Source organism: Epinephelus fuscoguttatus, linkage group LG18 (genome assembly GCF_011397635.1).
Source record: "Epinephelus fuscoguttatus linkage group LG18, E.fuscoguttatus.final_Chr_v1".
NCBI classification, from domain to species: Eukaryota; Metazoa; Chordata; class Actinopteri; order Perciformes; family Serranidae; genus Epinephelus; species Epinephelus fuscoguttatus.
Window position 1 is genome coordinate 15,718,797 of NC_064769.1, and position 16,448 is coordinate 15,735,244.

Below are 16,448 nucleotides of genomic sequence, written 5' to 3' on the forward strand. Positions count from 1 at the left end.
AGTGAAGAACGTTACCATGATCAAAGTGTAGGGTTGCATGATAAGATCCTCTTTTGTTGTACGGACTCTTGTCCATTGAGAGAGGTTACCAGTAAGCCCAGACTTAGGACCAAGTCACGCTTACCAGAGCATTACAGATATGGTCCATGTCAACATGGGACAGCTCTGTTCACGAAGCACCAAGGTATCAGTCAAATATCAGTCAGTCCTTGTTGCAGAGACACACACTTATAACCAAGAAGGCTGGAGTTCACATCACTATGTCCCTCCACTCTGGAAAGTAAGCTAGCACAGACCAAAGCAAGCTGGAGAAAGACAAAGCAAACAGCAAGAGCACAGCAAGTCATGTCAGATCTCCCATAATGCACTTTGGGTCTCATCCCTATTCTGATTGTCAGCGCTCTGAACGCATGGCTTTAAAAGTTTTCTCCTCGTTCACCGAACCCTTCTGAAACTCTTGTTCATTCATTTTTCTAAGTAGTTCTAAAGTGCTGGCATTATGTTCAAGGACACATACATACACATACAAACTTTAGTGCATTTGTCTGAGTCTGCCAAAGGTTTAAATGCACACTCAGCTGGGTAGTTACACTGTGTATCCCACTCTTTATCACTACTACTTTGCTGTCATTATTATAATAGATTAAACTCGACACAAACATTCAATAAAAGGCCAGGGTGTGTGATAAAAATACAACCCTACTCATTGCAAGACTCCACAGTCTTTGTTTGCTAATAGTGACAACAGTTATTCAGCATAAAATACATGGTGCATAAAGATCAGAGGTTTCATTGGGTTAGAGTGAGTGTCTGAATGGCATGCATTTTATGATACAAGTGTCTCTTTGCATATAAATGTATTGTTTTCAGGATAAACCACTCGATAGAACAAAAATGACTGCGCCCATCGGTTTTACAGTAACGGGGGGATGAACAGAGCACTGTGTGGGGTTTGTAGAAAGTAAGAAGCAATTTATTTGCAAAGAAATATTTGCAAAAACAGGTTCTTTTCAACCAACAATCCCGTCCTAGCTCTTTTCTTGTCCAGGTGAATGGAAGATATTCCAAAAGACAAATTTCTGTCATTTTTATGAAAGTAAAAAAAAATCCTAACTACAGAGTTTGCTGTGAAGGAGACACTGGTTTCAATCAAAGATATATATATAAAAAAAACACAACAGTACATACATTTTACAGGACTTTTTTTTTTTCCTTTCAGCCACCTCAAACAACTCATCGTCCCAAGGGTTAGCCATGACATTCTCTGAGAATTTCTCAGCTTATAGTGCAACATCATTCGTGTTCAAATTCACCCTGCACAAGAAAAATAACAGATCCGAAGCAGGAGATAAATTTTTTCCTAAAAAAAAAAAAAAAAAAAAAAAAAAGGGGTTTTTTGTTGGCCGGGACAGATTCAGACATCTTTCGCGGTAAGGCAGACAAACAGTGAACACGCTGAAATGTGAATGCACCGAGGGAAATAAATGTCAAATGTTTATGTATGTGGGATTGTTTCGCGAGGAAGACTATTCCAAAGAGGAGTCTCTGAAAAGCCCCAGCTTTAATGTGAACAGGGGAATATGATAGATATGTTTTCTATACTTTTTTGGGAGGTCTGTCAATTGTACAAATAGTGCGAGCATCTATGTGCGATAAATTTGGGCTGGTGCACACAATCTCATTAAGAATGAGATGATGGCAAACAGATGATGAGTGAATAAATACTTATACATTATTAAAGGTTCTTGAAGGCCAATTTTAGCAAAGGAGAAAATCTGTTGGTTACTTTGTCTTGTCTCTGAACATAAAGGTTCACATGACAACATCCACACCCATACAGTCACAGTCTAAGGCACTGCTCCACACCCCTTTATCACTACAGTGTGATATATCAACGCTTCCCACCCTGTATTATTTACTGCTATAAGAATTCATTCCAAATTCCTGTGAGTTAAAGTAGTGGTCTGTTTGGAAACGTAACCAGAGAAGAGAAGAACAGAATAAAAGCATCACACTTACTGCACTTTAACAGCGGATTACACAGGTTTCACACTTTTAGGTGACAGGCTGATTAAGTTACAAGCTATTTTGCTGTCTAGGGTAATAACTGTGAATTTGGCTTAATTCCAAAATGATATATATTTTGGGAAGACTGTTACCTTGACGACATCAGAAGCACAGGTGATCCTTTCAAAAGTCAAGCAATTACGGTAGTGGCTCCGACAAACAAGTCTTTATTCATACAAGAGCAACTTTAGGAACTGAGGCTTTATAATTTAAAAATGAAGAATAGAAATAATTTGCCAAGTCTTGACATTTATACAAAAAGTTTCAGGATCTCTCAGCTTTGTGAACACGTCAACATAAACACACATAACTGTGAAAATATAGGGAAAATTAGGAGTTTGTTGGGATAAAACTTGAATAAACAAAGTTATAAAAGCCTGCACTTCTCTATACGTCCGGGAGATGCTCCCTGGTGTTTGCCACATTGGAAGACCTGTTCACAGTTACAAAAATCACTAAAGCTTTAGGTTTGAATATCACCCAACCTCACAGTCAAATTAGTTATATTATGGCCCATGTTTCAGAGTATACAACTGAGGAAAAATTGAGTCATATATATATATATATATATATATATATATATATATATATATATATGTATATATATATATATTTATATAAAAAGATTATTTGACCTATTCAATCAAGGCTTGGTCCCCTCGCCAAAGCAGTGCTACGGTTTACATTCATTCATCATCTCAGCCATGCTATCAATGCGCCCTGTTTTATCTATGGCGGATCACATTTCTTCCAAAAGGAAACAAAAGACACTGTAAACGTCATTATTATTATTATTATTATTATTATTATTATTATAATTAACATCACCTAGTGCAATTAAAACCCTGTGTTTCTTGTGCAGGGTCATCTTAAAGCTTCTCCTAAAGGATCCGAAACAAGACACGTAAACACAACCTTTGAGGTGGCACAGTACTGGAGCTTAAAACATTTCAAATATATCAGGGGCATTTACTGTGTATTTTTTTGCTTGGTTGTTACGCTGTGAATTTTTGCAGTGGGAAAATGTCCAGGTTCATAAATTCCTTAAATCTGATGGTCTGACTTTGTGATTAGTTTTGCTTTGACACAGAAAAGAGAAAAAAAATTGAACATACGACAGTGTATCTCTTAAAATCAATGCACAAAACAACAAAGGAAGGCTGTTAGGACTGCGTGGCAGAAAGCATGAAAACAGATATCAAATAAGAAAAGAAAACGAGCATGACAAATACAGGTTTATGTCCCTGCTCGACACTGCCTCACTCCGCCCCCCCCTTTTCAAAACATAGAAACAGAACAGTAATCTTCAGAAAGACCAGTTTTTCTCTTTCCAAACCCACAATCCCCCCTCATCAAACAATCAGGGTGATGCGGAGGACATTTAGAGTCTCTAGTACAGTCACATTTTGCTCCTTAGATTTCCACCCTTTAACCCTTCCTTGAGTGCAAATGCAGTAAGCCAGCAGAAATTGCTCTTATAAGTTTAATTCAATAATTTACCCCCCCGACCCCCCCACCCCCACCCCCACCCCAGGGAAAAAGAAAAACAGGATGGAAGCAGGACTGTGTAGTCTCGGTGCCAATCACACCACCACATCAAGGTGAAACAGTGCTTCTCTCCTCTACCACTCAGTGTAGTGCACTTCCTCTTACTACTCCATATATTCAGTCTCCTCTATCCGTGGTGACAGCACGCTCCGTAGTTAAAAAAGAAAAAAAAAAGAAAAATCCAATCTGTGCTCTGTCAAACACAGTCGATCCTGGGTCACGCCCAGGTCAGTTCTAACATGTGTCAGACTGAGGTCAGATCCCAGTGAGAGATAAAAAAAAAAGGAAAAAGTCCTTTAATGGCATATCTCGAGGCAACAGTAGCTGTTTTCTTATTTAGATGCAAGTTTGTGGCTTTGTTGTTGTTTTCAATAATTCTCTGCTTCCATTGTTTGTATTCATGCATGCAAGCTTGGGTTTTAGTGCATGTTCTTGTTCATGTCTCTCTCTGCATCTCCAAGACACAATGATGGAATCAAAAAAGGATTTCTCAAAGTTAAAAAGCGTTGTTACATTTTTTTTTTTGAGACAGTGTGTTTTTAATGCAATCGGTGCAGATATTAAATATCATAAGGTGAGAGATATGCGCACGTTTGCGTGTGTGGATCTGTGTGTGTGGTTGGGAGGGGTGGGCGGTCTGGAGCAGACACAGGCATCACATTGACAGTCTAATCCAATACGTCACGGGCGAATGTGCATGAAAACACAACTCCATGTGATAGATTATTCGTTTGACTGTGGGGAAGTTTTTCAGCTTTCACAGAAAAACTTTCCCTCGTCTTTATCCTAAAATGACATGATGTTTTGACAAAAAGGAAGACTGTTGGGTTTAATGGCAGTAATGCACTGCTTGACCTCTAATTATAATACAGTCTTTGTTATATTTGTACATATTGATCATATAAAAAAATAAGCTGCTTTTTAAGAGAGCCTTGTTTCTCTTATCTGTTTTTCCCAAGGTTACGCGGGTTATTTTCAGATGTGGCATTCCAAGAAAACGGAATCATTTAAACCATTAAACCGCACTCCATAAACTGCCAGCGAAGCAGCTGTTTCTTTTGTGTTGCACCGAAATGATGAATCATTCCAGCCTTTTGCTCTGCTACCAGGCCTTTGTAATATTGCTGCGGGTGCCGAAATACTGAGTAAATACGGAATATACTAAGGAAAGGGTGGAGCGGAAAAGGTTGATTCTTAATGTGCTAATGCCATGCCTGTGTCTACTGCTTCTATGAGTGATCTACTTCCACTATCAGTAAGTATTACGTGTACACGAGCACACGCGTGCGCATGCATGTGTGACAAATTCCTGTATAGCAGGATCTACGAGCGCAGCTTTTTGTGCCGAATAATTCCCGTTGAGGAAGCACAGAGGAGAAGAAAGAGTGGTGGTTGAGATGTTAGAGTAAGAGAGCAAGCAAAAGAAAATGCGGTGTTAAACAGATTTCACAATGTGAGAGGCAGCCCAGAGGGACATTCACTGTCCGTTCACCCTCAGACCTTGTCCAAAACTTTCCACCTCCTGCTCAGGCGGCGTGTCGCCACAGTTGCCTGCCTCGGCTCCTGGGATCAAAGTTGGCGCCCCCAATGATCCGTCTACACCCTCTAACGCAGCTTCATCCTCATCTTCCTCCTGTTCCTCCTGGACAACTCCTTCACCTTCACCTTCAGCCTCTGCTCCGGCTGCCCCAGACCCGGGGCTGCCCTCTGTCAGTGGTGGATGAGTCCTGAGAGGGTCTTTGCGGTCTGGGTACAACCTTTGCTCTAGGGCTTTGAAGTCGGGCTCAAACGGAAGTGGCACCCCCGGTTGAGGGCCGCCCAGTGCTAGGCCAAGACCCACAGCAGCACCCATGCCCATTCCTGCACGGTACACCTCCATGCCATCAGGCAGCATGGACTTGATCTTGGGCAACCATCGCTTGCGGACACGCCTCGCATTTGTGCACATGTCAGCAGCAATCACATTCATTTCACTCTCCTTGAAATTAGGGTTGAAATTTTGACAGTAGACTGCAAAAGAGAGAAAACAACAAACTCAATGAAGACAAACTACACTCTTTTAAAATTCCATCACATATATTTGATTATTTAAATGATAAACCTACGTTTGACAGCGTTGAGGACCCTGCTGTCCAGGGGTTTCCTACTGGGGTCACTAGTAGACGAACGGATGCCTGTCCCACAGCTATTGGCTAAAGTGTTTCTGCAGGGACACAGAGTCGACACCAGAGGGCAGAGTCACCAACAGGCACATACAGTAGATAAACATGGGAACACACACAACTAACCGCATTGCACAACATGGCCACAGATGGAGTGTGAAAGTTGCTTTGAGACAACAGAGGTAGTGTTGGAGTCATACACACAACTCCAATCTTGCAGTGGGCCCATAAAGACTCACACAAACTGTTCTGCTCAGTTGTGCGTGCCTTTACACTCACCTATCAAAGAACGTGGCTAGCAGACGGCGAAGCAAGACTTTGTGTTTGATACCGGCACATAGATGACAGTTCATCAGCTGTCCTCGAGTCATGAACACCTGTGTACCTGGTGTAGAGAAAAAAGAAAGCCACTCAGTTACACAAAGCTTCAGCTGCCAAGAATAGCTTCAGATCGGGAGAGGGATCAAAGGTGAAGGACATAGAAACAGCACATTGTTAAATTACTTGGCTTTGCTTTTCTTTTCAAAACCATCTCTCTCTCATTTGTGCATTGTGCTCCGCATCTTACATGCAGACTACAAAACCCAATAACCTGTTTCCACTGTGTTCCATTGTGGTTTTTCAATTACATCACGATCTGATTAAATTTGAGCATGCGGTAACTTTTTGAACTCTTTTTGTTCTGAACTCTTTTGTACCAGAAAGTTTTGTGATTGATTACACGCAACTGCACGCGTCCTCGTGTTCTGTCCGTAAAATACACAGGGAAGTACTCAGACTCTTTTGTCTGAGAAGATTCAATACTAAATTGATTAAACTTTTTGCCCTCTTCCTTTGTAGGAATTATATTAGCTACATGTTGAATGGTACCTGGTCTCTTTGAAAGTCTCTGGTCTTACTGCCAAGAGCGACGTCTGGCAGTTAGACCAAAGAGTTTAGTTTTTGTTTCATCATGCCAAAAAAAAAAAAAAAAATCTTTTTCCTCATGCTCTCAGAGCCCTGTAAGGGCCATTTGGCAAACTCCCGGCAGGCTGTCATATGCTTTTTACTCCAGAGTGACTTCTGTCTAGTCACTCTACCATAAAGGCCTGATTGATGAGTACTGCAGAGATGGTTGTCCTTCTGTCACGGTCCTCAATCTCTGCAGAGAAACTCTGCAGCTTTGTTCTGTCTTTTTCAGATCACCACAGCGTTGTAGCTCAAAACCACTCAGAATCTGGTTAAACAACAGTCGGGCGCTATTAAAAGATGCTTTCATCAAGGATGAGAAACAAATGGAACATCACTGCTGTTGAAACACAATTTGACCAGAATGTCTTGATCGTATTGTTGAGCGCTAATGCAAATTAAACCTAGAGTGGTACACTCAAGTCACTGTAAATGGTAATGACCAGAGATTAACCTCTGACAGCAGTCTCATATGGGTCAAACGCAGGTTGAATACATGCATCTCCTGCATAAAATAAGATATTAGTAAGGGTCAATGGGTTGTGGATAACCTGCCCAATCAACTTTCCACAGTTTCTAAATTTGTGCAAATGACCAGCTCTAGAAAAAGTCTTGATGGGCGTTTAAGGTTTTCTGTTTCACAACAGAATAAGTTCTCTCATGTCCTGAATTTGTTTGTTGAAATTAGTCAGTTTAATTTACCAACTATTGAATTTTTAAATGACCTAAAGTATGGAGGCATTAATACTTTCTACAATCCAAGTTATTCTCCGCATGTGTGAAGTCAATGCGTGTCAGTAGATACATGTATTTGTGCGTGCGTGCCTACCAGCTACTAATTCCAGCTTCTCCCCAGGGTCCCCCTCAGTGTAGAGCTTAGGGTGGCAGCGGTAGCCTATCTGGCTGATGAGGCTTGCAGGCAGCGCCACCAGGTCCCTGCGGATCAGCACACAGTTGCGGCTCTCCAAGGCCAAGGGCATCGCTGCCATCTCTGGCTTGTCCTGGACTGATGAAAGCAAGCGGGAACAGAAAGGGGGTTCAGAGAGCTTTCGTTACACAGCAAAAACAGAGACGGATAAATCTGTATGCATTCAAATAATCATCAGACTATAAACCACAAAAGACAAGCATCGTCCATAACCTCTCTGTGCCCTCTGTTTAAATAGAGGCTATAAAATTTAATTAGTGAAGCAGGTTGGTGTAATCTCATACAAGCTTGTTGTGTTTCATAAATGTTTTAGAGCATTGCAGATGTATCCCAGATAAGTCATGATGCTGCATCAGCAACTTGAGTTTTTGGAGGGGGACAGATCCGAAGCTGGGTGTTAGGTTCTTACTTGCAAATTTGTTTCCCCTAACCTCTGAGATAACTTGTGAGTGATACGCACATGCACACACCTCTTGTGCACACACACACACACACACACACACACACACACATACATAGAGCAATAGAAATAAATCTATTAATTGTCAGGCACGTGCATCTAGCGCATACAAAAAAGTGTGAATTAAAGCACTAGCATGTGCATTCACACTTGTACCACATACACACGCACGCACGGACGCATCCACGCACGCACGCACACACACACACACACACACACACACACACACACACACACACACAGGAAAGGCGTGCATGGTTCTCAAATATCCCACAATGTCACCCTGGGGTGCTCTGACTGATTGCAGATAGAGTGGAATTCATAAATATCTGAAACTCTAGAATTTGACAAACCTGTGTGATGCCTTTGAGCTGCAGGATGCCAAGAAGGATGGAAGGTGTGTGTGTGCATGTGAGCCTAAGTGTCTCCACTGGTGTCCAGTCTGTGCATTTATATATGAATGCAAACACATAAAAACTCAGCATCCTTGCCTGCGTGTTTTAGGCCAACCTGCACCAGTATGAAAACTCTAACAAAAAGCAGAACAGACCAGCTGTTGTAGCTGCGATAAGGAGTGTGTTGTTGGTCACGATGCACTCCAATCATAACTCCATAAAGCTATCTTTATGCTGAGAGAACCCACACACACACTGGAGGCACAACATCCTGCTTTTTTTTTTTTTTTTTTTAAAGATGCTCAGGATACATGATTTATGAAAGATTAAATAATGTAACTGGGATGGAATGAATGTGCATCGGTTATTTTTTTTTTTTTGCACTGTAGATAACAAGTTCAGACAAGCAGGAACTATGTTCCATAAACCTTGCATTCATGGGTATATTTCTGCAAGTCATGCAGAGTTTTACTTTTAGGTCAATCTGATATCAAATGTATTTCCTCCATCTGAGCCAAGGGCAACGGAGAAAGTAATTCACTTAGTCAGATCTTACATGTCGAGAGAGATTTTGGAGATACTGACGAGAGGATATTGATGCAGGGTTGACGTTGAGATTATCTTGTTTGCTCCTCTGACTTGTTTTTCCTTTAAACAGCATTAATTAAGTGAAATTAAGAAGTAAATACTACAAAAGTTGCTGTCGTGGAATAAAATATTCTTGAGTTTTGTCGTGTGATAAAAATATAATATTAATTTTCCCCTATAACTGAGCTCATGCTGTGTTTTTAATGATGAAAAATATTCCAGAGTAAAGCTTCAGCGATGAGTGCTCTCCACCAAACACACCAAAGCCCTGCAACACTCCACAAAAAAATTGTAAAAGCATCAGTGCAATATCATACTCACTCCCGTAGGGGTTAGCTGAACGTCCATAGAGATGACTGTAGGCATCCTCTGTGATCCCATCGTAGGGCTCTTCCTCGAACTCCTCATCCTCATTCTGGTAGGATGTAGGGCTGTCAGTGGTTGGCAGGCTGGACGCGCCAGGACTGGACCTTTCAGCTCCTCCTCCTCCTCCTCCTGTTCCACCCCCACCGGCCCCTTGGAGGTGGAAAGGAGGCATACCAGTAATGGGAGTCCCACCAGCTGTCGTGTAGAACAGCGAACTAGCCCTCAGCCGGTTCCCCAGCTCCGAGGATGAAATCTTGCTTTGCGTTGAGGGTACTGTCAGGGGCGTTGGCTCCCCCCCTTCTAGTTTAATCTTACGTTGCGGCATGAGTATGGATGAAGACCAGCCCTGGGTTCCCAAAAGGGCAGCCACCGCTAGGCCGTTACCATTATTACAAGGACTCTGTGGTTCGGATCCTGTTTCCTCTAAAGACCCCGCAGTCTGCGAGTCACAGTGAGGTGAGTTCGCCTTGAACATTAGGTCCATGCCTCTTTCGACTATATGCTGAATTTGGAGGTAGCCAGCTGTGTACATGACCACCAGCTGTTCGCTAGCTGCCATGGTTAGCTTCCCTGTGTAGCAGAAAGTGAGGATCTGCTCGAAGCAAGCAGGTGTGACTGAGGAGGGCAACTCGAACTGGCTCTTGGTGGAGCTGCTGAAGAGGTCACGAAAGTAGAGGCTGCTGGCAGCCAAAACGGCCCGGTGGGCTTTGAAAGCCTGACCTGGTTGATAGAAATAACAGAGACCAGGGGAAAAAAGGTGAGAACATTGATACATCATTCTCGTCTAAGTACAAAGTTCTGTAACTGAAATAAAATCTCCAACAAACCAACCTTTGACCAGGATGGAGACATCGCAGTAATGTCCCAGCAGGCGCTGCTCATTAAGGGAGCCCAGAACTGTGGCTCCAAAGTTCGGGATCTCCACATGGAGCAGCTGGGACATGTTGGCCGTGGAAGAAGAGGATGATGGGGTTTCAGATATTCACTGCAGACTCTGCCGCTGAGAGAGGCATCTGTAAAATAAAAAATATGTAGAATGTATTGGGGAAAGAAAAGCAGCGATAAAGAAAGAGTGAACAGACAATGCATGAAAGATGAAAAGACATGCCAGAGGGAGGTGGAGAGGCGAGGAGGGAAAATTGAGAGAGTCTTAAAAGGGAAGAGAGAGCAAGAATGAAAATAGAGTTGAGATGAAGTGAGAAAATGAATACAGTTGAGGGAGAAGTGAGAGGTGTGTGAAAGAGAGATGGATATGCGGAGATAGTGGGTGAGAGAGTAGAGGCAGGAGAGAGAAAGGAGGAGTCAAGTCAGTCCACAAAGAGGAAAAAAAACAATGCAATGCCGTGCCTACTGTACATGAGGACACTGAGAAATACCTTCAGGCTATGTTGTTTTTGCATGACTTAAATTCCAAGAACTCACTGCACTTAACACATCAAGTATGGACTTTGATGACCTGCAAATCAGCCTTGACAACAACTTTCCCGAGGGTGGAAACTCTACTTAATACAACCAGTTTTTCACGTCCGACTTCAGACATACTCCTTCATTTTGCCGGCTCTATACTATCATCCGCATTTGCCTTCTCTCTAAACTCTGGCTACGACACAAAACAACTCATATTAACTTTGAAAGCTCCCTTTTCTCCTTCTCAGTTACGTACTCCAGGCATATTTGCGCCTTCTTTCCTTCCCTGAACCTTGTGTCATTGTTTTTTCTCTCCCCACCAACCCCCCCCTCCCCACACACACACACACACACACACACACACACACACACACATACATATATACGCACTGGTTTCATTATTAAGCAATGCTGCAGAACAGTTTCCAGGAATACAAACTGAAAAAAAAAAAAAAAAAAAAATGTCACCGCCTCTCTCTTACACACACATACACACACTCTCGCTCTCTCTCCCACTTCATGCACTCCATACAGACAGGCATGCACTCTGGCTTACTTACATAAAAGTGTGCACGCCTAAACACAAACACACACACACATACAGTACACGCTGCATAGGGAAATGACTGTGTACTCTGGCACACAAGCACTCACCTGGAGAAACCAGCACACGACTTTCCCCCCTTGCTAACAGTCTCTCGCACATGCACAAATGCAGAGAAAAGCGCTCAGTGTTATCCCAGACAGTTCTGACCTGTGTAAGCCAGTCCTCTGGTTAAAACACACCATGGAGCCTTGGCACACACTAACACACCAGCAGCAGCAGCAGCAGCAGTCGGGACAGGAGAGGAGTAGTTAGAGATGGAAGGAGAGCACTCTGATGTACTCCGTCTGGTCGACTCTCTCTTTCACTTAAAGTGCCATTCCCACTGTCTCAAAGATGATTCTCTGTGCTGTCTGACTGACTTTTCCTCTGACTGTCTTCCCCTCAGCCTATCTTCTATCTCTAGATCCACCAAAGCCCCATTCTCTCTGCTCACTGTCTGTTCGAGCGCTGTCTCAAAGCCTCCCTCTGCCTCCCTGTCATTATCTCTCTCTGTTTCTCTCCCCTCTCTCTATTCTCCAAGGGTTGAATTCAACAAGTGCCGCTGTAGAGAGAGAGAGACGGCGAGAGAGGGAGAAAGAGAATGGGGAGAGAGAGAAAAGAGAGCGGAGCAGAGCAGAGCAGAGCGAATCAATGATGAAAGGAGTGGGAGGCTCAGTGTGTGCGTGTGTGTGCATGTGTCTGCGCGCGTGTGTCTGATCAATGCAGTATCTATACGTCGCAGGGAGTGGGAGGGAGAGAAAAACACAGGCTACAGTTACAGACGGAGACAGAGACTGGGCAGAGCTAGAGAGAAGCAAAGGAGGGAGGGAGGGGAGAGTTGAGACAGAGAGAAAGTCATTTGAGGACAGTACGAGTAGAGAAAGACAATTAGGTTGAAGCAACTTCTGCCACTTGCCCCTGGACACAGATACCTATATGGTCTCACAGAAAAGAGGGAGGGGATGACTAAGACAAAAGAGAAATGAGAAAAGTGCAAAGAGGTCATAGCCGTCATTAATTAATTAAACATAGTGAAACTTCTGAAATCCCTGTTTGACGCAAGTCTGGAGAGAATGCGTCACGTCTTGGTAAAGCAAAGCTTTACTAAACTGGAAGCTTTAATATACGCGATGCAGTAATCCTCTAATCCCTCCAATTGTAGAATTAAAAAAAAAAGGTTCATCAAAAACACAGTCTGTCATTTCAAGGTATTTCCCATTGTCTTACATTCTTCGGAGGACAGTAGTTAAAAAAAGAGGTTTTACTTTTGAGCAAGTGTTGTGTATTTTCTCTGAATCATGCGAGGACCTCTCTGCCAAACACCTACACACAAGCGGAGAGAAGTTCTGTCTTCACGCTAAGACTATTTCGTATTTCTACATGAATTGGTAAATTAAATGATTAATTCACGCCTCCACTTTGCTGGCTCAGCTTATTCAGGTGACATTTCGGTGTTTTCTGTTGTTACATTATTTTTTATTTTCTGACCAATGCATGGAAGGCCTCCCTAAATGTTGCTTGATGTGGATAAGGGAGGACAGGAGCCAGATGTCACAGCCTGTGACAGGGAAGGAAAGATAAAAGGCAACAGCTAACAGAGAGGATAAGTTCCAGAAAGATGTGTGTGGGAGGATAAGAATGCACAATTGCTGTGACAGATGAGTAAGTGCGTTTGTACAGTACACACATGAACATGTAAATGTTGTGTAATTCTTGCGTCTGAGCAGAAACACAACGGAGGAAGCTCTCTGACCTCTGACGTGTAGACGGTAAACATTTCAGTGAGCGGTTTCCAAATCTCATTTCATCTTTTCACCTCACACACAATCTGTTAAAAAAAAAAGCTGATGCAAAGCATTTTTTAAATATCTGTGTGTGTCCCTAGAAAATATCCAGACACATTGCGCTTCATTTTATTTTGCCAAAGAAACCTCAAGTGGAGAAAGTTGTGCTAAACTGAGCAAACTTTTACTCTTCAGTCACAGCGGAAATACGAAAGGGAGGATATCACAAAGCGTTGAATACAGTGAGTCAGACTTTGGTTTAGAGAGCTTTGCCCCAGCAGTGTGATATCTGCACAGCACATATAGGCACACATGAGTGAGCACACACAAAAAGCACAGTCAAACGCAGGAGACACAAATCCGCAAACACACTAATGCAAACAGACACATACACACTCCCCTCCCCTGTTCTCTTACACACACACGGCAACACACAGTCAGGTAATCTCTCTGTGCACACTCAGCAATACACATTCTGTGTGTCTGTCTGTCCCTCTGTGAACCTGCCAGACTGCTTGTCCATCGGTCCATCCATCAGTCATTGTCACCATTGTGTCCTTACATCGCCTCTTAGCTTCTCCCCGCTCCCTTTTCTCTCTATCCTTCCCGCCCTGCATACCACATACCCACTGTCTCTCTGCCAATTAATGCACACAGGGCTGCATTGCAGTGAGGTTGGCGCGTGCCACGGCAGCAAGCACAGTACAGAGTCTACAGACATGCATGTACGTGCCAGCCGGGCAGAGCGAGAGGGAGAGGGAGAGGAGGAGGAGGAGGAGGGGGGGTGGTGGTGGTGGTGGTGGTGGTGAGTGAAGTGAGGGAAAAGAGGAAGAGGGAGGGGGGAGAAAAAGAGCAAAGGAGAGTGAACAGAGAATATGTTGAGTCAGGCAGACAGGACGGCGGTGTGCCACACTGCACATATACACAGACTCACAGCCGCATGTTCATGTAAATGTATGCACGGATGAATTTGAAGCAAATATGTATGTATGTTACAGGGATGGGCACACGCGTTCACACATGCATAAAGGGCACGCACGCAGACATTCACGCGGAAATTGCAACCTCCTCCTTGCCTGCATTAAATATAGACATTGCACATCCGTGATGAAAAAATATAAGGCATGAACTCCCTCAACTTGTTTGCCTAACGAGTGATTATAAATGTGGGTGTGTGTGCCTCTCCGCCGCTTGTGTCCTCATTTCCTTCTGTGTGTTTGCATTTCCATGTCAAAGTTTTTCACATACCAAGGCGTGTTTTTATAATCATCGTTATATACCAGGCTGTGACTTTTGGCACTGTATGTCAGGCATGAGTGCGTGTGTGTGTGTGTGTGTGTGTGTGTGTGTGTGTGTGTGTGTAGAGTTTGTGAGTTGAGATATGAGATCCGAATGCTGTTCTGATTGCTGTTGTCTGCTTTGTTGGAATGTGTTACATCCATTTTAATCAAGGATTCATACCTACGCACAGTGTTATTAACTGTAGCAGCAGGTCCAGGCATATTTGAATAATATGAAGAAATGAAACGATTCGCCAGATGGCACACATGCATACACACACATGCACACACACACTCACACAGATTTAATTACTAGTTATACTGTAGCTATCTACCAAATGACAATAGGGTAACATACAATATAAGCTTGTAAAAGTCATGCACAATTATGATTCATGTATCTGTCCTTCAGCACTTTATGGAACAGTTCACATAAGTTGAATGCTGAAGTTCAGCTGGTGTCGCACTAACTTTTATTCAAGGTGCAGAAAACAAAAACCTCACTGAGCTACATATACATTAAGAAGACAAATACAGGAAAGTGATACCATGATTACTATCTCATTTAAAGTACGGCAATCCATGAACAAACGCAAATTAAAATAATTTTTTGGAGTGAGCAGAATTGGAACAGCTCCTTCCTCTCTTGCTTATGTTGCCTCTATACAATCTCAATATGAACAGTCCCCTCGTTATAAATATTCAGATCCTGCAGTTGTTCTCATGTCTAAAGTGTACCAGACAACAGATTCTATCCACGTTGAGACGGCAACGCTCCCTGGCAACAGTTCTACCAATCGGGACCGAGCGGGTGTCTGCCTGAGTCTGTCTGAGTATCATTATGGGATGTCGAGAGAGAGAGAGAGAAAGAGTGAGAGAGGCTGCTTATCACTGCTTATAATGCAACATCATTCTCTGTGTATAGACCCCGCTGGGTGAAGTTGTCTGCACATAGTCAGGATCAAAATCATCTTTTCTTTAAAAAAAAAAAAAAAAAAAAAAAAAAAATCTCCCTATGATTCATGCAGTTATGTAACAAACAGACAACTATGAAATGATTTGTTGTGGGCTGAATATTGTCTGGTATCTTTCCACTTGTATTCACTCAATATGCACCAATAATGTAACTCGTGGTCTGAGTAGGAGAAAAAAAAAAGAGGCTGAATTTAACTAATGCCACAATGCTGTCTGTGACCATATGACAATGTGAATATTAAGTCATGTAGAAAATCACGTACTAGGGCTGGATGACGTGACCTATAACCTGTGACATAATATTCTGTCACAATTAATTAGATATTAATACACAGTATGTCATCTCTGCCATTTTGGGTCTTTCAAGCGAGACAATAGCAAAAAAACTGATGACTTAGTGAAAAAGTGTGCAATCATGAGAGTTGTTGTCTTCATTGTCAAATAACCACCATTACTGCAGAAAATCTATATAACGTGACTTAGGCAGAAATTATGTTCACAGAGGAGATAATGTTTTAAAGTTTCATTCACGGTTCTTTTAAGTCACGTTTCTTTACATTATGTCATTTCTTTCTAATGAATAGCCGCAAGTAATGTTAGCTAACGTACAATGAACTTGCTAATTAACCATTAGCATTAGATGAGTTGACGAGGCTGCTCATACAAATAGCAACTATAGCTGACATGATGTGGCAGAAAGTAACGTTAGCTGATGTAAAATTAACTTGCCAATTTACAATTAGCATTTGATGAGCTGACAAGGCTACCTATACAACTAGCAACTGTAGCTAACCTTATAAGGTAAAACGTTATGTTAGATAACGTATATTTAACTTGCCAATTTAACATTAGCATTAGGTGAGTTGGCGAGGCTACCCATACAACTAGCAACTATAGCTAACATTAAAAAAACGTAATGTTAGCTAACGTATATTTAACTTGCCAATTTACCAA

At 42.5% G+C, this 16,448-nt stretch overlaps 1 protein-coding gene across 6 annotated transcripts in view; it reads right to left on the reverse strand.

Annotated features, from left to right (window-relative positions):
- Nucleotides 1-3,585: 3,585 nt before the first annotated feature.
- The window catches only part of LOC125905902 (nucleus accumbens-associated protein 2), a 32,768-nt gene continuing 19,905 nt past the window's right edge, over nucleotides 3,586-16,448 (reverse strand). For 3 of the 6 annotated variants that reach the window (XM_049604202.1, XM_049604205.1, XM_049604207.1), the window contains exons 2-7: nucleotides 10,294-10,475; nucleotides 9,418-10,182; nucleotides 7,555-7,731; nucleotides 6,057-6,162; nucleotides 5,721-5,818; nucleotides 3,586-5,625 (exon numbers count right to left, since the gene is read on the reverse strand). In XM_049604202.1, coding sequence (XP_049460159.1) covers nucleotides 5,093-5,625; nucleotides 5,721-5,818; nucleotides 6,057-6,162; nucleotides 7,555-7,731; nucleotides 9,418-10,182; nucleotides 10,294-10,405 — 1,791 coding nt within the window. In that variant the 5' untranslated portion in view covers nucleotides 10,406-10,475 and the 3' untranslated portion in view covers nucleotides 3,586-5,092. Of the gene's footprint in view, nucleotides 5,626-5,720; nucleotides 5,819-6,056; nucleotides 6,163-7,554; nucleotides 7,732-9,417; nucleotides 10,183-10,293; nucleotides 10,476-10,838; nucleotides 10,961-11,523; nucleotides 12,249-16,448 lie in introns of those variants that run through there. The other 3 variants (XM_049604203.1, XM_049604204.1, XM_049604206.1) reach the window with 3 other exon arrangements.